This window comes from Tiliqua scincoides, chromosome 1 (genome assembly GCF_035046505.1).
Source record: "Tiliqua scincoides isolate rTilSci1 chromosome 1, rTilSci1.hap2, whole genome shotgun sequence".
In the NCBI taxonomy this organism is placed as follows: domain Eukaryota; kingdom Metazoa; phylum Chordata; class Lepidosauria; order Squamata; family Scincidae; genus Tiliqua; species Tiliqua scincoides.
This window is the reverse complement of record NC_089821.1, coordinates 170,101,903-170,127,820: the sequence shown is the minus strand read 5'-3', so window position 1 is coordinate 170,127,820 and position 25,918 is coordinate 170,101,903. Positions and strand designations below refer to the sequence as shown.

Below are 25,918 nucleotides of genomic sequence, written 5' to 3'. Positions count from 1 at the left end.
CGTTTGAATGTGAAACCATTTAAGTCATACAATTCCAGGGTCCAAAAGCATGCATGGAGAACAATTTGTGTAGGGATGTTGTCATCAACTCTTTTGAGAAGGCAAAAATACACAGGTTGTGTGTTGTGGGAGATACTTACGGACATGACACAGTTTTGATTTTAGATTATAATTGGAAGTGCCTGCACTCCTGCACCTATAGGTAATTTGGATCACAATCCTTCACACACCCAAAAATGTTAGCCTGCAGGTCACATGACAGGTGATGCTAGCCATAGCCTGACTCTTTCTAGTTGTTTCTAGAAGCCAGTTCCCCCCCCCCCCCCCATCTTTGGTGATATATGTAAGGGTGGGGGGAGAGGTTATACATTTGTACTTGCTTGAGGATAGGACTGATTCACACAACCAGTTGCAGTCCAATTTCAACTTGGCTGTAGCGAACAAATGGACCCAGGTTTGGGGTGGCCATGCAACCACAAGCCTTCCTAAAGTGCTGAGGTAAGCATTAAAAACAAATTTTGAAGAGGAGACCTGAGAACAAACTGGAAGAGGATTGGGCCAGCAGCTGGCCACTTCTTCCTCCAGTGCTGTTGGAGGAGGAAGAGGAACCTTTGCAGCTGTCACTACCACCTGCTCTTTGATCTTCCAACTGCAAGAAAAAGCAGCCATGTGGGCAAGGAGAGCAGGGTGAGGCAGCAGTGTGGTGAGCTGCAGTGATAGGATCATTACATCCTGGACAACTGTATCCAGGTCAAATTCACTGCACTATTGGACATTTGCATCTGTTCTCTTTGCGCCTGAAACATTTGTGTCCCAATATACGTATATATTAGATGTACTTTTTATTTTTAAAATGCAAAGGTAGGGTTAGGGCCTGGATAAGAGGCTTAGGATATTTAGCATGGGGTTTGTTGCCCAATTTTAGTAGAATGACCAGGATGCAAAACAAACAGAAATAGACACAAATGTCCAGGAATACCAATGACGGACGCATTTGACCAGGACACAATTGTCAAGGATGCAAATATCCTTGTACCATTTCCAATCTATGCCACTGTGTTTTGCACATACTGAGTTAGAACATGCTTCTTCTGGCTTGTTCCACTCTTTTCCGAATTAACTTTGGCTCTAACATATTCTGCTGTTTTTTTGCATCCATTTCATTTATTAACGGTCTGCTCCATTCCAGCTTTAACACAGTTCCCTTTAGTGGTGGAATTAGGAAGATTTTTCTTAAGGGACATACATAGAGAGTAGGAGGGGAATATGCCAAAGGAGGTGGAGCTTCCAGCTTTACAAAACTGAAGTCTAAAAAGTTATCTCTGCTGGATGGGGACAGCACCTCAGTCTGTTACAAAGGTTAGTACAATTATAGCAATCCATAATTGTTACTAGGGTCATACATAATAAGCTGATATGGGGAAGCCATATCACCATTAGTTGTTAGTTAGTTGTTAATTGTTAGTAGCTGTTAGTTGTTAATGGGATCATAGCTTAAATATTACCTGAATTGTTGCAGATTTTTTCTTCTGCAAGTGTATAATCTTTGCAATTTGCAGACATTTGATAAGCATGGGTTGAGAAAGCAGGAGATAATCACCTTTTCAGATATGCAAGGAGGTTGTAAGGCAATTTGTAGATTAGGACAAGCAAAGAGTGAAAACAAAGGTGGGGGGGAATGATGAAGGAAAATAAACTGAAATTCAGTCAGATGAAACAGGTTTGCAGACAAGCTGTGGAGCAGGACATGCTCAGTTATGAATTCCAGTGCCAGATCAAAGGCATTTCTCTTCTTGAATTTAATGCAGTTTCCTTGCACATGATATTGCCGGGGTTGGGAGGAAATCACCTGCTTTAATAGAAGAAAGTCATTTCTGGGGTGGGGGTGGGGGTCAGTGGCAATGCACTAAATGCATTTCAGACGTGGATGGAGGGCTAAAAGTTCAAAATAATTTGTTCCCCCCTACAGTTTCACTTACTATGTATGAATTGCATTTTGTTTAAGATATTTGGACGTTTATTTGTCATCCGTTTTCTTAGTAAGAATATTTCGATCATATTTTTAAAGAAGTCTTCAAAGGCGTTTACATAGCAAAAGGGATGAAAAAATGATTCCTTGTCCCAAAAGGACTCGTGACCTAAAACAAAATGCTAGGGAGACCCTACTAAACAGCCAGCTTGTGCTGGGATCACTAAGGATAGATTCAATACTGGGACAACTAATTAAAAGTCTGAAAGACAAACATCCACCCCCCCTGCATTTTTTGTTTAAAAACACAGTGGTGAATGTCTTGTACTGTGAAAAAACACACAGTTATTTATCTCACTCTAAGCAGTGTCATGTGTGTTCTGATGATACAAGAATGGAGCCTATGCTGTTGAGGTGATAGCACCTTATTGGGTGATATGCCCCTTGTGCAGTGCCATTTCGGATGGGAAGAGTGAACATTTGCAAGGATCGTGCTGCTGTCATCTGCTCTTCTGGATGCAGGTGGTCAATTGCACAATGTCACTTTGTGGTCTTGGCCACAGTACTTCTTTCTTTAGAAATGAAGCACTGGAGGCTCCTGTTTCCTGTTCGGTTATTCACAGGCCACCACCATTTAACTCCACAAAAGGTGCCTGGCAATCCAATGCATGTTAAGGCCGACTTTTGCTTCTAATTAAACATGAAAAGCTTTAAAGAAGCTATTCATTTCCATGGGAGCCATTATGAGATGTTCAAAGGAGATGTTTAGGGTTGATCTCCTGCTTGCAGGAGGTGGGGATGAGCTGTTGGGGGGTAGGGGGGTTGCTCAAGGCAGTGAGGAGCACTTAACAATATATAGTATCACATCTTGTGAAAATCAATACACACTGCAATATTGTCAGAATGGCGTGAAACTTGGGCTAAATATGTAGAGTGGTAAGCAATCCGTTTTTAGTCTTTTTAGCATGAACTGTTTAACATAGGGTGATGATTCTAATTTGTATGCTTAAAGGCGCAATCCTAAGCCCTTATGTCAGTGCTTTCCAGCACTGGCATAGCGGTGCCAGTGGGACATGTGCTGCATCCTGCAGTTGGGTGTCACTCACGGAGGCCTCCTGAAAGTCAGGGAATGTTTGTTTCTTTACCTCAGAGCTGCACTGCCCTTATGTCAGTGCTGGAAAGCACTGACATAAGGGCTTAGGATTGTGCCCTAACTGTAAGAGCAGAACTGAAGAGTAGTAGATTGAATCAACCTTATAAGTGACTGATTTTGTTAACTAAAATGCAAAATGTATTTACTTTCCCAAAGACCTGTACTGAATACTTTACAGCAGTGTTTCTCAAACTGTGGGTCGGGACCCACTAGGTGGGTCACGAGCCAATTTCAGGTGGGTCCCCATTCATTTCAATATCTTAATACATATTAGATAGTATATTGTATATTAGACATTGTATATTAGACTTGATGCTACTATTGTATGTATGCATTTGGAAAGTGTTACACATCTGTACTTTTAACAGGCTACTATGTATATGCTTTTAACAAAGATAGTAAATGGGACTTACTCCTGGGTAAGTGTGGCAGAATTGCAGCCTAGGATTGTTAAAAATTTTCCTGCTTGATTATGTCACTTCTGGCAGATTCTCATTCTAAAAGTGGGTCCTGGTGCTACAAGTCTGAGAACCACTCTTTTACAGAATTGCAAGATGTGAGTTTAAATTCACAAATTCTGCAGCCACCACCATGCCACATTTGAACCCTTAATCAACCCTAAATTGCAGCAGATCTCTTCATTTAGGGCTCGGTTCATCACTGAAAAGATCTCTTGTTTCATCTAAACTGCAGCTAGTCTCCCACAGTTACCTTTCAGTATTTCTGAATGCTTGTGGATCTTGAACTCTCTTGACAAGCAGTGCTGCACAAACATGTAGAATTGGAAATGTTCTTTTGAACTGTGATGTGTTTATTGAATGATGATCTCATAGCAACGTTTAATCCTTCCATTTTTGTGAACAATGGGGCAAATTGGCGTGGCCTCAGCAAAGCTTAGATCAAGTTTTCACCAAGCTTTCAAACATTAATACTTGTAGAATTTGTTCCCTAGTTCATTGTAACTCTTAAGCTGTTGCTCTTTTTCTCAAGGAACCACTTTTATAACAGGTATTGCCATGAAAAGCAGGATATATGAGAAGGTTCCACATAGTTCCTGACTTGTTTGTTTAAGGTAGTTATTGTCGCCTAAACAATAACATTTCAGTAGCTTTTGGTTGGCAACCTTCAGTCTCGAAAGACTATGGTATATAAGCCTACAGCACCCAGTATTCCCAGGCGGTCTCCCATCCAAGTGCTAACCAGGCCTAACCCTGCTTAGCTTCAAAGGACCCAGGAGAAGAACTCACTGGACTCTGTCCATATACTGGTTAACATGCTTAATGTAAAGAAATATATATGAGGGCTTGTTTCATCATGTAATTATAATTGTGTGACAACATTTAAAAAGCCCTGCTGAATCAGATCTAAGGCCCTACTCCAGCATCCTGCTTCCTACAGTGGCCCACCAACTGTCACTGGGAAGCTCATAAGCAGGAAGGAAAAGCATATTTGTCTCCCGCCATTGCTCCCCTGCAACTGAGCCTGAAGATAATAATAATAACTAGGTATTTATATACCGCCTTTCTGGTCATCGGATTACTCCTCTGACTTTATTCAAGGCGGTTTACATAGACAGGCGTTTCTAAATCCCTCAAGGGGATTTTTAGAATCACAGGGGTTCTCTCTTTCAAGAACCAACAACATTTCAGAATGGATCTTCCTGGTTTGGTCTCACTTTCTGACCTCCAGTTCTCCCACACAAGCTGATAAGCAGCTCCATCTCTCACATGGAGGGCAGCCAAGGCGCTTCTTGCTCACACCAAGAGCAGGTGGAATCACTCAGCTTAGCTTGTCAGCTGCTTCAAGGTCTTGCCATTCTCAGCCGTTCAGGGAGCTGCCAGTCTCCTCAAACTGGCGACCTTCTGATGTTATCTTCAGGCTAACGGAGGCTCTACCCTCTAGACTAGACCTCCTGCCATGGTGCATAGCCATCATGACTAGGAGCCATTGAAAGACTTGCCCTCCATGAATTTATCAAATCTCCTTTTAAAGCCATCCAAGCTAGTGGCCATCATCCCATCTTGGGCAACAAACTGTACAAACTTATTATGGGCTGTGTGAGGAAGCGCCTTTTTTTTGTCCATTCTCAGTCTCTCACTAGTCAAATTTCTTGGAGGACTTCTGGTTTCTATTATTGTGTGAGAGGGAAAAACTTCTCTCTATCCACTGTCTCCATACTATACCTAATTTTGTAAATGTTATAAATTTTTATAATTTATTATTTTATATACATTAGAATTAGGGGGGAAAATAAATCATTTCCCCCAATTTTTTCCACCAAGTTAAAAAGCCTCAGATGTTGTAGCCTTTTTCATATTTTTTAAAAATGTGGTTTATTTAAAATTTTCTGAGGTTTTTTTAACTGCATTTTTTAAATCAGGAGACCATCTACTTGGAAGCATGTCTGGGCAACCCAAACTCACCTACTTTAATGGCAGAGGGCGAATGGAATCCATCCGATGGCTCTTTGCAGCAGCTGGACAGGACGTGAGTTGCTTCTCTTAAGAAAAGGCATCAGATTGATTAAGAAAGAAGTTTTCTTCTTTGCTCTCAGCTTTGCAGCCCAGATTCTCCAACTCGCATGCTTAACTGTGCAACTGCATTAGCTCCATGCAATAAGCATTTGTAATAAAAAGGAACTTGCATTAAATATAAGAAAAAATATAACCCCCATCTTTTTCTTTTTATTCATCCAGTTTGAAGAAACGTATTTGGAAACGAGAGCACAGTATCTGAAATTAATTGAAGGTAAATCCAGTGTTTATTGACACTGTCTTGTACACCTAAGATCAATTTTTAAATCAGAGTAGTTCAACTCCTGTGGGAATGAACATAAATCTGGTTTTTAGGCCAGATTTATAAGGGCTGTTGTTTACTCAGTTTTGTCAATTATCTCTGAGGTTGCACTTGATCAGAATAGTGGAGCTGGAGTATTTTTCCACGTGACAAAAAAGCTGCACTTTCTCAGGGCGATGTCTTCATGTAACACAGATTCGGTGAATGATAACCTATCACAGTGGAACTGCAGAGTGGCTGGAGTGGGGGTGATGGCAGGAATAACTTTGCTAGTTGCTTTGCCATTTTATTGTTTGCTAAAAGCCCAGCAGAACTGTGCCATGCTGGAAAGAGTGTGCTACTATGGAAATATGTAATTACCTGGAAGATTGCATCCTGTGGGTATATATTTCCAAAATATGTGCAGGTACATGGAAAACTGTGGGCAGCATCAAACCTGAACTGCAGGTTCAACACAGGTTGCATTGCAGTGTTGGCATCCTTCAGTCTCGGAAGACTATGGTATTGCGCTCTGAATGGTGGTTCTGGAACAGAGTGTCCTCTCCAGTGCACGAAGCCTGGGTAAAGTAGATATGGAGGATAGACTGTTTCCCATGCAGCAAATCCCCCCTCTCCATGTTGCGGAAAGGCAGAAGCTAATACGGTTGGTTCCAGCAGCGTCGCAGAAGTTGCCAGAACGTGACTGTGTTCAGCCATGAACTGCCTCAGGGACTCCAGCTCTGGATTTTGCCTCGAGGTTGACTCCTGAAGCCTTTTCCATAACTGGATTTAGCCACAAGGCAGTGGAGGTTTGGGATCAGAGTTTTCCTTCTCTCAGATGAGCTGCCTTCCCAGGCTAACAAGTCCCATTGACCCGGTGGCTGTTTAGTCGCCTTTTATGACAAGTACAGCCAAACTGAGGGCCTATTCTTATCCCCAGTCCCCAGGAGAATAGGTTGCATTAAGACTGCAGTGATTCGTCCCACTGCTCACATGTTTCCTCAAATGCTTCGGTTCTTGACTCATCTCCTGATAGCATCATAAATCCTTATAAACCATTGCTCTGATCCAGCAAGGGTTAACCCTGCAAAGATCCTAATCCACCCTTCTAGCTGGTGACACTCCAGCCTCTGCTCCTTCCACTCCCTGGATTGGAGAGAAGTGGAGGTGGAGCAAGAGAGGAAATGTGGACAAGGGCAAGAAGGAGGATGGTGCAGCTGGAAAGAGGGTGCAGAGGAGGTCCCTCATAGTGACAGGGCAAATGCTCTCACTAGGTTTTGGGGCAGGCATGCCCAGATCAGCACCATCAGTGCCCCAGATACAAGCCAGGGAGGTCACACCGAAGCTGACTAGTCTATCCAGGGTTCCGCCCTAGGTTTGGCCTTCCCCCCTGGCAACCCAGCTGTCCTGATTTGCTGAAGCTTGATGTAAAATGAGGCATCCTAACCCCCTTTGAAGATAACTAGATGAAAAGCGGAGAGATTAATGCTGGACAAGATTGCAAAGAGGTTCCTGCCTGCCAGTGCTATCCCTTGTCACTCTTTAATTACTTGCATTTCAGCCGGAAAGAGACATATGGCTGAATCACGAAGCTGGATTGAGGCAACAGTTTTTAATCAAACTGAAAATGGTTGGAGAGGGTCATTGCTTTCCACAGTATACATGCAGATTCTTTTTGTCCCATGGTTGCCTCAGATCAAATGAGTTTTGCTGATTTTTGAAACAGTAAAAAGGACCTGCCAAACCTGTTTACTGAAGATGGAATGACTCTAAGCAGCAGACACCTCTTTCAAATCACCTTCAAAAATAATCTAAGGGTGATTTCAGACATCCACATTCTTGCCCTCAAAAGGTTCCTCAAAGTGTGTAACAACATGCACAAGAAAAATACATAATCAAAAACCAAAAACAAAGTATAAAAACCAGAACCGTTCAAACTATATATAAAAACCTAACCCAACTGAGGTTAAAAAAACCGTTGGAAGTTCAGGTAACGTTTAGATTTTAAAAAAAATTTTTAAATCTTTTTAATCTCTTTTTCTGCTTTGGCTTTGTGCCCTGCACTGTCAATATTTGTGCATATGAACAGAGTGAGAGATCAGCAAGTAGGGACATGGCCTTACAAACCAATTGTACCTAATTCCCCTTGCGCTGATGAAGCCACATGAACAGGGCATGCACTGCATCCCACAAGGCATTTCAGATCTCAGAGGTTTCCTCTAGGTAAGACAACATTTATTTCCTTGTCTCAGGGGTAAGCCCTCGCTCTCCCACTGCATCAACTCAGATTTGAGCCATCTACTTTGCTGGCGCAAGTCCCAAGAGGGCCCAGGAAGGTGGATCAAGGCTAGAAAGGGATTTTGGTAGTGCCTCCATCACCAATACTGTTCCCTTCCTAGTCTCGATCTACCCCCTCCCTGTCCTGTTTCAACCCTATTCCACCCCTCCACATCTGCCCACTATCCCATCCCCATTGCTATCAGACCTATCTTTCTGTGTCTGGCAGCAGCCCTTCTGCGCAGTCGATGTTTGTGACAGCGCTGCTAAAATGGCCACCAATGGCATGCTGCCTGTGCTACCAAAAACCATTTTACAACAGCAGGAACTATGTTCCATTGTTATACGTAAATCTGTCTGCGCACTGGCCCAATTCTGGATAGGATTGGGCTGTTACTCTCTTATACTGTATGTATATTTATGCAGGTATTTATATACCACCTTTCTTTGGTCCTCAGATTTCTCCTCAGACTTTAATCCAAGGTAGTTTACACAGACAGGCTGTTCTAAACCCCCGTAGGGATTTTTACAATTGAATAGTTCTAGTCTTTCATAGAATTCCTTGTTCCAGCTGGATTCCTTCCTGGTCTGGCCTCTTTCTGGCCCTTCGCCTCCCACGCTCCACTTGACGGCAACTCCTCTCTGCCACTGAGGGTCAGCTCATCATAAGAACATAAGAACATAAGAACAGCCCCACTGTTCTTATGGTATATCAGTATACCATATACCTTATGGTATATCAGCTCATCAGTATATCAGCGTGTCGTCAGTACTGTACTGAAGTACTGAAGTACTGTTCTTCATGTCTTGCATATGTCACATAGATGGAAAATATTATATACATTATTTGGAACTAGAAAAAGAGAAAAAAAAAAACATTTGGTTTTCTACCCAAGATATTTAACCTATGATGGTGCAAAGATCATTTCACTTTGAGAGTATGCTAATCCTTTAGCCATTATGCCACAGTCAATTATGCCCTTAAACCAGCCCTTTTTACTGTAGTAACTTGTGTGAATGAGTCACAGATGACAGGAGCCTCTCAGGAACATGTGTTTATTTTAAATAATTTTTATTGGCATATTACTATCTTTCTCATGGTGGATGAAAGGATGGCTTCAGGCTTTGTCATTTTCTCAGCCCACGTGTGTAGAAATCTGTCCAGATCAAAGGGTGTAGTTGATTGCAGGAATGCTGTAATCTCCGTGGAAGAGAGAAGCTCCAAATAGTATTTAAAATAAGACTGAACGTTTTGTTAATTGTAACGTGTGCAGCAACCTGTTTTGAGCTACCCTGATTGTGACCAGGAGTTGTTTGTATGAGGCACACAGGCAAGGAGAGCAGAGTGCCAGACAGCCAGCCCACCCATGGCATCAACTGAAACGCTCACATCAAGCGTCAAGTTGGAAAGGAGCAGTAATTTGATGAGGGTTGCCCTGAACCCATCTCTGCTTGAGATCTCAGAGGCCTGCCACTCACTGAGCTGCTTCAGTCAGCTCTCTGATCCTCCTGAAGGATCCTCTGGAAAAATTATCAGAAAGCAGACTGGGCCAGTTGCAGCCTACCTATTCCTCCAGCATCTTTGAAACAACTCCAGTAGCCAAATCTTACCTAACTCCCACTGCATGCTGCATCCTGCAGGGGAGTTTCAGGTGTCAAAGGCTTTCTCAAAGTAAGGGAGTATTTGTTCCCTTGCCCCAGGGCAAGCCTCCATTGCCCCATGGATTTACTTGGACTTGCATCAGCTACTTTGCTGGCTCAAGTCTGAATAAACCCTGGTTGGTGATTGAGGCTAGGAAGGGGGATAGGAGATTGGCAGCACTACTACTGCAGATGCTGCACATTCCCAGCCTCAATCCGCCCCCACCCTGCTCCAGTGTCCACCCTGTTCTTCCCCTGCCTACCCTGTAGTGTGGGGGTAGTCACAGAGGCCTCCTCAAGGTATGGGAACATTTGTTCCCTTACCACAGGGCTGCATTGTGGCTGCAGCCATGCTGGAAAGTTGGATAGTATTGGGCCTTAATTCTCTTAGGGCCCAATCCAAAGGAGCACTTGGGCCAACACAAGTCCCTTATTCTGGCCTGGGAGTGTCACAAAAGTGGCATAAGGCACTTTTGCGCCACTCTGAGAGGACATAGGCCAGTGCACAGATGTGCGCCGGCCACCCCACACATCACAGACCCCGAAGCACAGGTGAGTTGTGTTGGCTGAGCTTGACCAATGCAGGGTGGGCATGGGGAAGGCAGGGAGACATGGGGAGGGCAGGGAGGAGGCAGAAGGGAGGCATTTTGGGGTAGGTGGAGGGCAGGCGGTGGGCAGGACTGTGAGCAGGTGGGTGGGGAGTGGGAGGCAGGGCCAGGATCCTGCAGTGATCACAGCGCAGCTCTGGGCTTCTGGGATCTGTGCCACCTCATCAGGTAGCACACAGGGTAAGGGGAAGCATTGGGTGCAGCACAGGCCTGCTGGCCTGCCTGCTTCCAGTGCAAGTTAAGATTGCCCCCTGCAATCCTATCCACAATTACTTGTAAGTAAGACCCATTGACTATAAAGGGACTTACTTCCAAGTCGACATGTGTAACTTCCAAGTCGACATTGGGCTGTTAAACACATTTTCTTAATTCTACATAAGATCAAATACATAGGATCAGTATATGACTAATCAGTAACTTGTGTTTTGTTTTTCTTATTTCCTAAAGATGGCAAGCTGCTGTTTGGCCAAGTCCCACTAGTGGAGATGGATGGAATGAATTTGGTCCAGACCAAGGCCATTCTCAGTTACATAGCAGGGAAATACAACCTATATGGGAAGGACCTGAAAGAGAGAGTACAGTACTGTATCCATTTCACTCTATTTAATAGCTCTATTAAAAGAATTGGTGACCATTACAGCCATGAGAGCTGCACCCAAAGTTGCATTTGCTATGGAAGGCAAATAGGTTTTATAAGGCGAAAAATATTCAGGATCATTTTCGTTTCTAGATAGGTGAAATAGTCCTAACAGGGATCTTGTCCCTAATATTTCTATATAAATGTTAATGCTCATGCTAAATATTGTTTATGCTCTCTTTACATCTAAGTGGAGAAGCGTTCCAGGGGCAGTATTCCTGGGTTTAGCTTCCCAACAGTGTCTATGTAATATTTAGGTTCATTACATACCGATATACAAGCAGAAAACATTGGAAGCAAACAGACACTTTGTCAGCTGGCAGCAGATACTCAAAGAACAACTTGGGCAGCAGCGCCCTTCCCCTCCTTAGATTGCATCCTGATTCCAGCTACCCTCATACTGAGAAACTCTCAGCTGTCTGCCCATTCAAACTATAAAGTGCTTTTTCAGCTGTCTGTTTGCTTTATTCTTAGAGGAGTGCTACCTTCAGTGTGCTCTGATGGATTTAGGTGTAACTTGGGTGGAGCCTGAGAGGCATGTGCCCCAAGCACTCCTCCAGGGGGTGCATGACTGTCCAGTCACCTCTGGGTTCTCCCTGAAAGCAGGGTGCTGCTGGCTTTGTGCACCCCCTCCTGGCTTCTGTGAAGGCTCCCAACCTTCACAGAAGCTGGAATGCAGCACCCAAAGCTTCACCCTCAGGGAATATGTGAGATAACATTCTCCCCGAGGGCAGGGCACACTGGTTGCTTTGCCTGGTGACTCCCGGTCTCCACAGAATCTGGAACAGAGAACATGAAGCCAGCAGCACCCCGCCCTCTGGGGAGAACCAGTGACAATGACATTGTGTGATGTCATGACTAGTGGCATACAAATGGGGGAAGGGGGCCATGGGTGCCAAACTGCTGGGGGGTGACAGAGGCCACCTCGCAGTTCATAAAATCTTGGTATTTCTGAACAATTCTATCATGTCATATATAATTCGATGCATACTTTCATGGAGAATTCAGTGAAACAAACTATGTTGAAATATCTCTATTCTATCAAAAGTTATAGCCAAACAACCAGAAAAGGAAACCAACTGCCTTATGTAACAAAAAGTGGATTACACTGGGAATCCTGTAACAAAAAGTGGATTTCTATGTTCAGTTCAGTAAGACCTTTATTGGCATAAAATACAGAGAGAGAACAAAACAAAACAAAAATATACAAAGACAACACAACATAGACATCAGTCTTTTCCTCACATACTGCCCAGAGTTCCAGAGCTCTGTCTGGCAATTACCCCAGATAAAAAGGAAGCGACCCTATCAAGGGTCTCAGAGTCAGGTGTGGAAAGGAGAGACTGAAGCATGATTGAGTCCTCCCAGCCCTGCATCCTAGTTAGCAAAGGGCCTAGATATTTCTTGCGTGAAACGTCATGAAGTGGGCAGTAGAAAAGGGTATGTGTTATGGTCTCAATACAATCCCTACCACACTTGCATTTCCTCTCCGAGTATGGAATACCACTGAACCTGCCCGATAACACGGCTGATGGAAAAGCATTACACCTTGCAAGTGTGAATGCTCTCCGAGCCTGTGGGCACTCCAGGTGATAAAAGAAGGAGGCTGGTTTCCCAAAACTGACTGGAACATGGAGATAGAGTGGAGAGCATGTGGTTCTGGCGGCACTAAACAGCCCTTGTTGTTCAATATCAAGATTTCTATGTAATATTGATACTGTTGGTACAATGACACTGCTGAAACTCTCAAGCATTTATTTTCTTCAGTGCAGCATTTCTTATGGGAGTACTTTACAGCAGAACTGAAATAGCTCTGTTTTGCTGCCTATTTTAAAAATAAAAAATCAGATGTTTATGGTTTAAACAAACGGTAGAAATCATTTGCACAGGATAGTGCAAAGCTCAGTAGATGATAAACCAAAAGTCAATATTAAAAATTGTTGTTACATCAATAACAACTTTTGAAAATGCCAAGATACTGGAAGGACAACATTGTTCCAGTGTGTATCATCCTAAGATATTGCAAACTGTAGATCTTCCTCTTTTTGTTCAAAGGCTGAGCAGCTAGCTAATAAATGTTCAGATCTATGTATCTTTTTTCCTATTAAATAGATAAATGCCGGATAAGTTGCCATTTAAAAGGTTATTTTTCTCCTACACCTCCTTTGTCCACACAGAATTGACATGTACACTGGAGGAACAATGGATCTGATGGATATGATTCTGCTCTACCCCTTCTCTGAGCAAAAGGAGAAGCAACTTGCAAATATCATTGAGAAGGCCACAACCAGGTATCTCCCTGTCTATGAAAAGGTATGTCGTCAGTGTTTTCTCCTGGCAGCTACACAGTTACTTCAGATGAATGGCAAAGGCATTAGAATAGAGAGGAAGCACATTTTTATTAGCTCATTAAAAAAAATTGAATGGGGTTGATAATGTGTCTTGGTACCTCCTTTACAGTGAGGCAGGTTGCAGCCTTATTGTGTGACTGTGAAGCATTCCAACAAGCAATCGCTGCACTAGAAAAATCTTTCTGTGGTGGCTTCCCCAACGTATGTCAGAAATCGGTTCTTTGATGGAATCTAGTTTTTGTTTTGTTTTGAATTTCATCGTATGTATAAGATTCTGGGAACAGAGACGATCTATAGGGCAGAAACCTGAACCTATGTTTCCTAACATGGCTGGCCCACCCATGAGGCCAACTGTGATGTGGTTGCCTCAGGTGGCAGATTGATGGGAGCATGTGCTAGCTCCTCCCACTCTCTGGATGCTAAAAGGAAGAGAAGAATGGAGCAGAAGTATGAAGGGAAGGATGAGCTAGAGCAGTGGTTCCAAAAGGGATTCCATTGGAACCAGAAACAGGTCATTCCCCCTTAAGAGAAGTGGCCCTGCTTTGATGGCAGTGAAAACACTGCAGTGATTGCAGCTCCATTGCTACCAAGGGGGTCGTTCTTACTTGAGGGGCAGAGCTGGCCTCTTGAGGCTCGCAACCCCCTCAGATGTCCTTGTGGCTATGTAAACAATCCTTATCTCAGATCAGCAGCTACTTCCATTTTTTCGAGAAAGCAGAGAGGGTTGTGAGCCTCCTATACCTTGCCAAAGGCCAGCACTACCCCCCAGGTATGTAAACAAGCCCCTTGGTTGTGGTGGTGCCTCAATCACTGTGGCATCCCCCCCCCCCCAAAAAAACATACAAGGTTCCCAAATCCCTGTAAGAGTTTGGGAACCACTGCTCCAGTTGTTAACATCTGACACCTGCCATGCTTTGTACTGTGCAGAGATTGTCCCACTTCACCCATGTATACTAATAAGACTGCAGCCCTATACGCACCTACCTGGGAGTAAGTCCATTGTACTCAAGGGGATTTCTTAATAGATATGTGCAAGATTGCATTGTAGCAAGGTTTGGCATGTATCGTATCTCGGAATAGAAGAAGGTTGCTGTCCCTTCTTGGCAGTACTGTTGGCAGTATTGAGTCGATATACATTTTACATTAAACCAATGCTCTTCTCATATTTTAGGCTCTGAAACAGCATGGCCAGGAGTTTCTTGTGGGCAATCACTTCAGCTGGGCAGATGTCCAGTTGCTCGAAGCAATTTTAATGTTAGAAGAGAAAAAACCTGATATTCTTGCACAGTTCTCCCAGCTACAGGTAATCCGTTATTGGGCCGTGTCATGCCTTCCTTTCTTCCTCATTAAGTATGAGACTGTAGTACTCACCTATGGCTTAAGCCAGTGGTTCTCACACATTTGGCACTGGGACCCACTTTTTAGAATGAGAATCTGTCAGGACTCACTGGAAGTGATGTCTTGAGTGGAAGTTGACATCAAGCAGAAAAATTTTAACAATCCTAGGCTGCAATCCTACCCACGCTTACCCAGGAGTAAGTCCCGTTTTCTATCATTGTTAAAAGAATATACGTACATAGTAGCTTGTTAAATGTACAGGTCTGTAGCATTTCCCCAAATGCAGTCACATACCATGATAGCATCAAGTCTAATATATTAAAAATAAAATAATGAAATGAATGGTGACCCACCTGAAATTTGCTTGCAACCCACCTAGTGCGTCCCAACCCACAGTTTGAAAAAAACTGGATTAAGCCATTCAGGCTTGTGGAGTTCAACTAAGGGCCCAATCCTATCCAATTTTCCAGCTCTGCTGTAGCCGCACTGCAGCCCGAAGGTAATGGAACAAATATTTCCATGCTTTAAAGAGGCCTCTGTGACTGCTTTCCCATAACAGGATGCCTTATGCACCCTATTGGCACAGCTACACCAACACTGCAAAATTGAATAGGATTGGGCCCTAACTGAGCTACACATGATAATAAGCATTTTACATGCAGAATGGCTGCCAGTCTCATAAGAGTCCAGGCAAAAAAGTCTCAGAGCCCAATCTTGTGGTTGGTGGCATGGAGCCGTGCCACTGGCCACAGTCGCAAACGTGCTGTAAGGCACGTTCATGGGGCTCACCGCCGGGCTCTCACCAGTGCTAGCATGGGGCAGTTGCCCAGCTTCCGTGGCTTGTCGGTCTCCCGGACCACAGAGCTGCGGAACGGGAGGTAGGGGCATGGATGGGGGCGTGGAAGAGGCGTTTCAGGGAGGGGGGAGGCCAGCGACGGGTGGAGAGGGCGGAGGGAGGTGTGCCAGGGGGCGGGTGGGAGGCTTGTTGGGGGAGGGAGGAGGATCTGTGGAGCTTAGCTCCCCAGGATCCAGGGCACTTGTGGAGGGCTGCGCGCGCTACATGAGTGTCTTTTCCTAGTGAGTAGAGTAAAGTGAGTAGCCCCATTGCAGGGCTGCTTACCTTACTCAAGGGAAGGGGATGAACGTCCCCTTCTCCCAAGGCACTTCCCGCAGTAGTGCGGCAGGCGCAGGATTCAGTGGCAGCCCTTCTCGGTGCCACCAAGCCTGGGCACCCCAGGCAGCTCAGGATTGGGCTGCCCATTGTCATTAGGTTTTGCTTTGGAACAATTTTTACCTTATAAACAGTCATTCAAAGGTACATTAAAATAGACAGTTAAAAGGATTTTAGTCTAGACTGAAGAAGGAGAAATAATCCTAATAATTTGTTCTAAGCTTTTTTTTTTTTTTTTTTTTTAACTTTCTAGTCTTTCAAAAGAAGAACAAGCAATATACCCACCATTAAGAAATTCCTACAGCCTGGAAGCCCACGGAAACCACCACCTGATGATGTTTATGTGGCCACTGTATTGAAGATTCTTACAAATGTCTAAGAGTTGCAACACACTCGAAACCGCTTCTCAGAATGTATGCAAATATTAAAAATCATTGGGCAATTAATGAAGCTTATTTGCTCTGTCATTAAAAGTGGTGAATGACAGGATGAAATCAGTGCCTTTTTTAAGTGTTTTATTTAGCCTTTTATTTTAAAGAGTGGTAAGTTCTTGCATTAAAATATTCCATGTAACGTGCAAGCGTGTGTTCATTTCTGGAAAAAGGCAAATATATGGTTTCCATTGCTCCCGGAATGGAGGAAGCTGCCTGACACTGAGTCAAAACATTGGCCCATCCAGCTTAGTAGTGCTGCCTGTCCTTGCTAGAAGCAGATCTGTAGGCTGTTCAGACACGTAGCTGGAGATGCCCAGGAGCCTTCTCCACAAAGAGCATGTGAGCTCTTCCACTCAGCTACAGTATCTCCCCTTAAAACGTGGTGGGATTTCCTGTATTTCTGATCCTAGGCTTGCAGTAGACAAGACATGAAAGGGGTGTGTCACTGAATATTGCATCATCAGGTTCTGGGATTGCAGGGATGTGTTTCAGTGATGGAGGCAGGAAACATTTTCCCAATGGGAGACTGGTGTGGAAATTCTGCTTATGACAGGAGATCTCAGACCATGGAAATAAAGTGGCCCTTGAGACTAAATCTAAATCATGAGATTAATCAGAACAGGGACTTTGTACATGTGCTTTATTACAGTTCCCCCTGTAAAAGGCAGCGTACAGGAAGTTGTCTTCTGCTAAGTCATGGCTCCATCTAGCACAGAGTGGCAGGAGCTCTCCAAGGTGGACAACCTTTTCGCTGTGCTGTGCTTACTGAGAAGGCCATTTTTGAACCTGGGACTGTGGCATGCAAAGCTGGGCTGGTGCATCCAAGAAGCTCACCGAAATGTTACCTCAGACAGCACATCAGTGCTCATCGTCTGGTCCCACTGCTCCTCCCCCTGCTCCCTAGTTTGAAAAAGAGAGGGATGGAGCAGAAGAGAAGTGTGGAGGAGAGAGGACTGGTATGTCAGTCCAGGGAAGGGAGGGTAGCATTTGATACACTGCTTCAGGCAGTGGGTGGTCACAGGCACATGTGATCCTGCGAGTGTGGCTGTGTATGGATGCAGAAAGACATTTTGAAAAAGTCACACCTTTTCCACTTGTCACTAGGACAAAAGGGCTACAGGTATTCTGGAACTGGCTCATACTCTGTGTCTAGCAAATTGGCTGCAACCTGAGAATTGGGATAATCCCAATATGAATCCAAAGCAAATGCAAGTCCTCTTCATATATCTGAAAGCATGAAGAAGGGGAACAGAAGATTGTGTTTGATCTCTGTGTTGTTTACTAAAGAGTTTGCTAAAAGTCCCCGTATGCTTAACTATGTATGTGTTTCTCTGCTTGGTCAGTTCAGGATTCTCAACTGCATAGGGAATGCCTTTCTCACATATAGCTGAGGTAAAGGGAACTTTACACTGAACTTGTGATTCTGTTCCCTCCCTCCCTCCACACCTTTACATAACATTTGAAAAGGCCACTAGTCAAATAAGAGCAGGCAGCTCTCTCAAGACTATCATTCAAGTTCTTTCAGTAGGTTGTTACTTAACTTTGATCCCAACCTCCTGCCAATCACACAGTTTTGGCTGCCAGGTGCTATGGCTACAATTACATAGTTACTTTCAGCCCTTAAAGCAACACAATTCTGTCTGCTAGAAGCTGTTTCAGACATTGATTGATAACTGGATCTTTGCTCCAGCAGGCACATTGAGTGATGTGAAGTAACTAAGCATAAGATTGCTGTGGGCATCACCCAAAGATCAGTCATGTGTGTTAGAGCTTTGTTGGAGCAGTGGCTGAAATTTGACAGAGCAGCCATCACCTAATCATGGTTACAGGGGAATTGTTGAGTTGACTGTATAAACACAGAAATGTGTAGACATTTGTCCCAACCTTGAGATAAAGTGAATTTTGCTGTGTCATCCATGCATGTATGAAAGCCATTGTGGATTACCCAATAGGACAGCAATGCTGTAGGTGAAAAGTCACACGTAAGGCACTGTACATGGTCCTTTTTTTTTCCATTCCTTGTGTAGAGAGGGGTGTTACTCTTGTTGATAGGCTAGCTCCTCCAGTCACAAGGTGGAGCTTCAGAGCTTTATAACCCTGAGGCAGCCAAGTTCACTCTCCTGCTTGAGAAGAACTTGCTTTGTCCTGCAATTCCACACGGTTAGTACTCAAGAGTAGATAATTTTAATTTTGCGGGTCATTCATGTGGGGCAGCACTCTCTTTCAAGAGAAAGGTTGGTTGGGACAGGCTGGGCTCTAGGGAACTATATCCAAAGGGTTTTTCTCCCTTTCACTGCACTGCACTACAGTGGAAAGAAACCATTGTGAGCATCTCCTATCTGTCCCTCCAAAGTGTAAGGCATGGGGGCCAGTGGGGATATTCTGAGGGCTGGAGGGGAGGATTGCTGACTTTTTAAGGGTGAAATGTGTGGTAAATTCATGAGTATTGCCTTCCTTGGCACCCTGCCTTTCTTCCGGGGATACTGCAGATAATCTGAAATTTAGTACATTAGCTGTTGAGTGTACTTGTCAGGTTAACTTTATTCAAAACTCTTTTTACTTATTTACTTTGCTCTAAATCTCTCTCCCACGCAAGAGACAATGCAGAGCCTTAAGAGATCAGAGTACAACAAGGACGGCAGATTACAGAAGTTTAGCTCTCAGGGAGTAGCCAGACCTCTGGTTTCCTGTGACCCTGGAATTGTCCATGCGATGCAGATCTGGAGACATTGGTTGAAAAGAGCGAGAACTTCATAGGGACTTTGGAAATATTTTCAGAGAGGAGAGGCTACTGTCGGGGAGTTGTATTTGCTGCTCTCCATTGAAAGCTGAATAAGAAAGACAAAAATACTCATTTATTCTAATGGCACAATCCTATCAGCACTTAGCACCACCAAAACACACATTCTGGTGGTGCTATGTGCTTTCCAGCTGTTGCAAAAGGCAGACCCTAGATACCCAACAGCCCAGTAAGTTTGCACAGGGGGTGGACAGAACAGTGTGATAATAGGGGTGGGAAGGAGGGTAGATTGGGGCAGAAAGGGGCTGCGTTTGACAGTAGCAGCATCCACCAAATCCTAGCCCCCTTCCCGGACTCAGTCCCCTGAACTGGGTCCACAGGGACTTGCACCAGCTATAGAGCTGGCACAGGACAAAGTAGACCTGGTGGACTGGCCTGGGTTTATCCCCTAGGCTGGGCAATGAATCAAATGTTCCCTTAGCCTGAGCAGGCCAGAGACTGAAACTCTCTCACAGGATACAACAGGTGCTACACTGATGCTGCTGCATCACCATGTGGAGTGTTAGGATTGGGCTGTAACTGGTCTGACAACTGTTCTGTCTGCACTGAGTGCCGTATTTGCTTGTGTATCAGCATTATGAAATGGCGAAGTTAACAAAGAAAAGGCTTAATGTTGAATCATTTCCACCTAAATGTATCAATGGAGTGTTACATAAATGGAGGGTTACTATAAAGGCTGTACTGCTTTGCCGCTATAGCATTTCCCCACACATTGGTGCTTTAAAAGTGATCTCTTTTCCTGTTCACACTAGAACAAACTTAGAGAAACATGGCTGGGAAACCCAAGCTCCACTACTTCAATGGAAGAGGCCGAATGGAAACCATCAGGTGGATGTTTGCTGCAGCTGGAGTTGAGGTTGGTTCCCACCTTTGAGAAATGTTTTGAAGACAATTGTGGCAGAAAGGAGGACTTGCCTAGTTACATGGTTCCCACACACTATCAGTGAGGGGCAGGCTCTCCAGAGCACAGGAAGGGATGTGTGCCATTGGGGAACCTTTGCAGTGCTTTTAGTCTTGCGTCTTGGGTGTTCCCTACATCTTGCCTGTCATGCTAATCCCCCCCAAGAATCCCAGGAATGACCCAAATAGGGATGACTTGGAATTACATCATTCAACTCCCTCAAATTCTACAGCACTTCTAAAACTGGAAAATTAAGGTTGCAATCCTAACCAACTTTCCAGCACTGACTGCAACTCTGAGGTAAGGGAACAAACATTGCCTTACCTTGAGGAGGCCCCCATGACTGCCCCCCAACTGCAGGATGCAGCACACACCCTACTGGCACAGCTATGCCAGTGCAGGAAAGTTGGTTAGGATTGCACTCTAAGATATCTATGAAACATGCAGTTATCTCATGAGATTCTTGAAATATTTAACTTTCTTTTTCTTTTTAGGCTGAAGAACAACATATTTCATCAAAGGCAGATTTAGAAAAGTTAAGGCAGGGTAAGTAAGTTATGCCTTCAAATGTTTTATATTTGTTATTGAGATTGTGGTTATACTAACACAGAATTCAGAATTATTCTACTGCTCCAAGTAACTATGCATAGGATCGCAACCTTCTGCTGTGATAACACAGGCAACAGAATTACACCAGCAATGCTCTCTTGCTCCTGTCCAAGATTATTTGCTATAAAAGGTCAACCACAATAGTTAAGGCTGGAACTGCATCATTATGTTATTGCTTGTGAATTAGGGCCCAATGCTAAGTAAAAGTTGCCTGCAGGGTGCAGCAGAATGGGCACATATTCTGCTGCATCCTGGGTTGCCCAGAGACCATGAGAGGGAGCAGAGGTAAGGAAATGTTATTTTACTTACTTGACTCCACTCCCACATGGGCACCTCTGAAGCTACCTGGACCTGCACCAGCTCTTTAGCTGGAGAAAGTTCAAGTAGTGTTGTGTGTTTGGCCCAAATCCGAGCAGTGGATTTCAGCAGCGCTATTGCCACCAATATGTGCCCTCTGCCCACCCCCACAGTGTCCCTGTGTCCCAAATCCCTGTCCATCTACCCCCAACCCATTACACCCACCCAGTCCATCCTCTCCAATGCTGATGGGATCCCCACCACTGGTGAGTGAGCTCAGCCACTAATTGCACTGGCAGACTCGCTGTGCTCATCGGTAGAAGTTCTGGTCCATTGGCAGAGCATGACTCTCACCAGTGGGCTGGTAACTAGGCCTGCAGAACTCACATCTGTTGAGTTCTGAACCCAATTTCAGAACAAGGGTTGTGAGCCATTGCTGAAAAATCTGTGTGGTGATGATGCTTTTGGAGGAAATGACTACATTAATTCATCTTCTTTTTACAAGATGGATTCCTGCTCTTTCAGCAAGTGCCTATGGTGGAAATCGATGGGATGAAGATGGTGCAGTCCCGAGCTATTCTCAACTACATTGCCGCAAAATACAATCTCTATGGGAAGGACCTCAAGGAGAGAGCATTGTACTGAACTATTTTGATGTTTGACCACTATTACATTTTTTCTTTTCTCTATTGCAAGAAGAAATTCCATACTTTATCATACAAACTGCTGACACATAATGAGTCAGCACATTTCAGATCCCTGCTAAGTAAAAGTTCAGGGGGAAGCAGTGTGAATTAATTTGATTTTTAGTTTCAATTAAGTTCTTGTTTCTTACAATAAAAATGTAGCTTCTCCAGTGTCCACATCTCAGCCTCCTTAAAGAGGCTTATTAAAAGAATCATAATAACCTGTCTTCTTTGAAGGTGACTAAAGGAAAGCAGAGCCTTGAAGAGATGTGGTTTTGTTAATGTTTGGGTCCATGAGAATAAGAGCCTTTCCTGCTTAAGATGTTGTGTCTGTTGTTGCTATCTATAGATAGCCAGATGACAATGACTCAGCAACCACCTCCACTGTGGGGGATATAATTGTTTTCCTTCTACCCCCCCAACAGGATTATTGTGCACTACCTTCAGCAAAGATGTCATATATTATGCACTTACTGTTGGATATTGGGGGGGGGGGAGTTGCAGTCATTTATTTTTTCCTATTTTCGTTCTAAATGACTCTTTTTGCATCCACTGGTGCACATTCATTTGCATTATGCATCTACGAAAAGTTTTTGCAACATGGTCTAGCATGGTAATTCAGTGGATTGTGAGATTAGTTTTATGATTGTTTGGCTATTCCTGTGTTGTTGCTCCTGTTTCTTAAACAACATATTGATTCTCCTAGAGAAAAGTGTAAAAAAACTCTTTTTATAGAGTTGTATTTGAGTTGTATAGAGTTGTATTTGAGGAGTTTTTTAATGTTATTGTTACCTGCCTTGAACCATTTGTGGGCAAGAAGGAGGTTGGTAGTATTACTAATATAGGTTTACTGTCAGGATTGCAACATTTGAAACGCTTGGAACTCAACATTGCTAATATCAGTTAGCCTCTGTTTTGCTCTAGTGGCCTAAGAATGGCTCTGAAGGACAGGGGCCACTTGCACACTGTGGTGAGGGGCCCTGCAAAACTTAGTGTTTTGCACACACCCCTAGCTACTGATTTGAAGAATATTTAGACAGGTAGTATTGTTTATCTATAGATAGATTTAGTTCAGAATAATATTGTAATTAAGTTAGAGGAAAGAGTGTGTCCAATGTGGAAGAAGTAGTCTTTTTCTTATCCTAAAGTTGGAGCATGTTGAATTTACAAGAGCAAGGTATAAGCTGCTAACCAGCTGCCCAGACTGATGCCAACACTCTTTTTTTCAGAATCGATATGTATTGTGAAGCTACTATGGATTTAAATGAACTGATTATGATGGTTCCTTTCAAACCAGCTGACACAAGGGAGAAGGATGAAGCACTGATCATTGAAAGGTCTTCCACCCGATACTTTCCAGTCTTTGAAAAGGTAAGTGGCCAGGAGCCATTACCAGCACAAACCTATGCACATGTACTCTGAACTAATTCCCATTCTGTTCAGTGAGACTTACTTCTAGGTAAGTGTGCATAAGATAGCATAAGGAGGGTATCGCTGAACCTCAATTAACAGTTCTAATCATTGGTAAACATTCTCGATAATACTGATCATACCTGCTGTAATATGGTATCCAATATCATTTCCTTCATCCACTGTTTCTAAAGTTCCTGATAGCTGAGGCACTGTTGGGGCTATTTTCACCCTTCTCCCTCCACCTACTGCTGCTTCTTTTGTTCCCTGTCCAGCTTCTTCCTTTCCTTTTCCTTCGCGCTTCTCTCCTCTTCCTCAAACCTCTCCTCTCCACTTGTTCAGTTTCTCTTCAATCCTTTGTTCTCTTCTCTTTCCTTCATTTGCCTCCTCCTCTCCCTGCGACCTCTTGTACTTCACCTCCTTGCCCTGACTCCTCCTCCATCAGTTATTGACAGCTGAGCTGACTTTGTTGTTTCCATCATCCATGGTGCCAAGCGAAGGCCAGGCATGGGCCAGTTGCAAGCTGCAGTCCTGAGTTTGGAGATCCCTGCAGGCCTGAGTATAGAGATCTCTGACCTAGAGAACTGCATGCTTACTAAGCTGTTTCCGGTATTCTAGGTTCTGAAAAATCATGGACAGAACTATCTCGTTGGAAACACCTTGAGTAGAGCAGATGTTCAATTGCTTGAGACCATTTTAATGGTAGAAGAGGTGAAGGCTGACAGTCTTTCCAAATTCCCTCTCCTAAAGGTAAGCAACCTGTCCCTTAAGCACTGGTTAAGAGAAGAGGTTGTCCAGGACAGCAGCCGTTGCATGTTTATATGGGCTACCTTGTGCTCTCCAGACATATCAGCAACAAAGAGCAGCGCACTGAGAGCAGGGACACCCCAGAGAGAATAATAAGAAAATAAGTTGGCTGTTTCTGTTCTTCCATCAGCACTCGAGTCAAGCCGCAGGAAGTTTAATGCTACAGGGCTCAATCCCATCCAACTTTGTAGCTTCAAGTGCAGTTGCAATGCAGCCCTTACCTTGAGGAGGCCTCTGTCACTGCCCCTCCACTGCAGGATGCAGCATGTACCCCACTGATACAGCTGTATCAGCGCTGGACAGTTGAATAGGATTGGGCCCATATTCATTTTCCCCAGGTATACATGGGATGCCACTGTAACACTTTTGATTCACACCATATTTATAGTGAAAGTACCCAGGGCTTGAAAAGTGTTCACTGTGACTGTATAACACTGAATCACAAGGTCACAAACCCTCATCCCAATCTGGTGAATTTTCTTAGATATGCACAGCCTGGTGCACAGAACTCACCTTCCCACAAAGGGTTGCACTATTAATTCAATGGAGGCTGTGCATCTATGAGCACAACCCTTAATGCCCTTCTGCTGTGGTCCCTGGAACCTCCAGTCGTCATGTTCACACCACACACCACCACTGCTCTTCCCATACTGTAGTGCCCCAGAATAAGCCTACACCTAAGTCACACCTGTTTATGCATTTTATTTTGGAATTCAGATATTGGGTGTTTGCAAAATAACCTGATTGAGGATAAAATAAGTAATTATGTGTGTGAGTGTCTGGGGGCTGTTCTAGTTTTTTTTATTTAAAAGTCAGGTTTGCAGGTAGAGTTTTCTTATTTGAAATGATTCCCATTGTAACAGTTAAAATCACAGAAGGATTCCTTTCAAAAAGGTTTCTACATCTAGCCTGCTCTTTCATAGGAGTGAAGAGCAGTATAGGCAGTAAAGCCACCTCCACAACCCATTATGCTGGGGGTGATAGTTCCGTGGCACCTTGTATGCAGAAAGTCAGTGATTCAGTCCCTGGTGTCTTCAGGTAGAACGGGGAAAGACCCTTGCCTGAAACCTTGAAGAGCCACTGTCAGTCAGTGTGATAGAGAACTTTAAGTACAGTAGATCATGGGTTTGCTATTTGATTCAGTGCAAGGCAGTTTCATAGGTGGTCTGGCTGACACAGATTCAGAACAGTGCTGTGAAGGCCTATGGCACAAAGGCTAAAGGATTTGAAAGGCTAAGGGCACAATCCTAACCAGGTCTACTCAGAAGTAAGTTCTATTTTGTTCAATGGGGCTTACTCTCAGGAAAGTGTGGTTAGGATTGCAGTCTTTAGGACTTATGAAGCCCACATCCATGAATAAAGTCATAACGAATGAACCGTAAACATGGTACAGGTAACAAATATTCAAAGGTGGTGCTACAAAATAGTTATATTCCTGCTTTAAAATGTTTTTCTGTCTGTCTCACTTTTTTAGGCTTTTAAAGAAAGAATGAGCAATATCCCCACAATTAAGAAATTCCTGCAGCCTGGTAGCCTTAGAAAGCCGCCAACGGATGCAAAAACAGCGGCAGAAGCCATTAAAGCATTCCACTGAGTAGTCCACTAGGATTATGGCCCCCATACCTGCGCTTCAACCATATTGAAATGGAGCAAGTGCGTATTTCAGATCACTGCAAAGGCTGCAACAAGCAGGAACAAGTTAAATCTACACCGTGGGAAACTTAATTACAGAACGCCAAGATTTAAAAAGTGAAAATGTCTGTACCATACCATGTCAGACAATACACGTACTACAATGCAATAAAATATGCTGCAGCTTATGTATTTTAGCAGGGGCATGGCACGGGTGTGACCAGAGCAGCCACAGCAGCCAATGGGGCAACCAGTGTCACAGCCAGATTATCCTCCCATCCAAAGAAAGTACCAAAGTGCCAAATTTCTATAGAAACCTCTTTCCACTACAGCATCAAATATGGGGTGAGCTCACTGTCTAAATTTCCCCTAATTTCTTACTAAAAAGATGACATATACTTTAAGAAGTATGGAAGAGTATA

General features: G+C 43.9%; 2 protein-coding genes across 4 annotated transcripts; both read left to right on the top strand.

Annotated features, from left to right (window-relative positions):
- The first annotated feature begins 1,306 nt into the window (after positions 1-1,306).
- On the top strand, positions 1,307-16,366 carry LOC136663705 (glutathione S-transferase 3-like). 3 transcript variants are annotated; one of them, XM_066640577.1, is made up of 7 exons: positions 1,316-1,359; positions 5,503-5,609; positions 5,819-5,870; positions 10,871-11,003; positions 13,238-13,373; positions 14,583-14,714; positions 16,174-16,366. In XM_066640577.1, exons 2-7 carry the CDS (start codon positions 5,523-5,525, stop codon positions 16,297-16,299), a joined length of 666 nt encoding a protein of 221 aa, XP_066496674.1. In that variant the 5' UTR covers positions 1,316-1,359; positions 5,503-5,522; the 3' UTR covers positions 16,300-16,366. The 3 variants fall into 3 exon arrangements, with proteins under 3 accessions (XP_066496690.1, XP_066496674.1, XP_066496681.1); XM_066640584.1 differs by lacking the exon at positions 1,316-1,359 and adding an exon at positions 3,279-3,357; XM_066640593.1 differs by lacking the exon at positions 5,503-5,609 and having other exon boundaries at positions 1,307-1,359.
- A 2,070-nt stretch (positions 16,367-18,436) lies between these two features.
- Positions 18,437-25,670, top strand: LOC136663696 (glutathione S-transferase-like). Its single transcript, XM_066640564.1, has 7 exons — positions 18,437-18,514; positions 19,907-20,010; positions 20,550-20,601; positions 21,467-21,599; positions 22,877-23,018; positions 23,676-23,807; positions 25,339-25,670. Exons 2-7 carry the CDS (start codon positions 19,924-19,926, stop codon positions 25,456-25,458), a joined length of 666 nt encoding a protein of 221 aa, XP_066496661.1. The 5' UTR covers positions 18,437-18,514; positions 19,907-19,923; the 3' UTR covers positions 25,459-25,670.
- Positions 25,671-25,918: the final 248 nt, after the last annotated feature.

Bases quoted from the DNA above. Each gene is read 5' to 3' on its own strand.
- LOC136663696 (XM_066640564.1), top strand. From the start codon at position 19,924: ATGGCTGGGAAACCCAAGCTCCACTACTTCAATGGAAGAGGCCGAATG. The intron at 20,011-20,549 runs GTTGGTTCCCAC...TTTTCTTTTTAG, and splicing joins TTGCTGCAGCTGGAGTTGAG to GCTGAAGAACAACATATTTC. The intron at 23,808-25,338 runs GTAAGCAACCTG...TCACTTTTTTAG, and splicing joins CCAAATTCCCTCTCCTAAAG to GCTTTTAAAGAAAGAATGAG.
- LOC136663705 (XM_066640577.1), top strand. From the start codon at position 5,523: ATGTCTGGGCAACCCAAACTCACCTACTTTAATGGCAGAGGGCGAATG. The intron at 5,610-5,818 runs GTGAGTTGCTTC...TTATTCATCCAG, and splicing joins TTGCAGCAGCTGGACAGGAC to TTTGAAGAAACGTATTTGGA. The intron at 14,715-16,173 runs GTAATCCGTTAT...TTAACTTTCTAG, and splicing joins CACAGTTCTCCCAGCTACAG to TCTTTCAAAAGAAGAACAAG.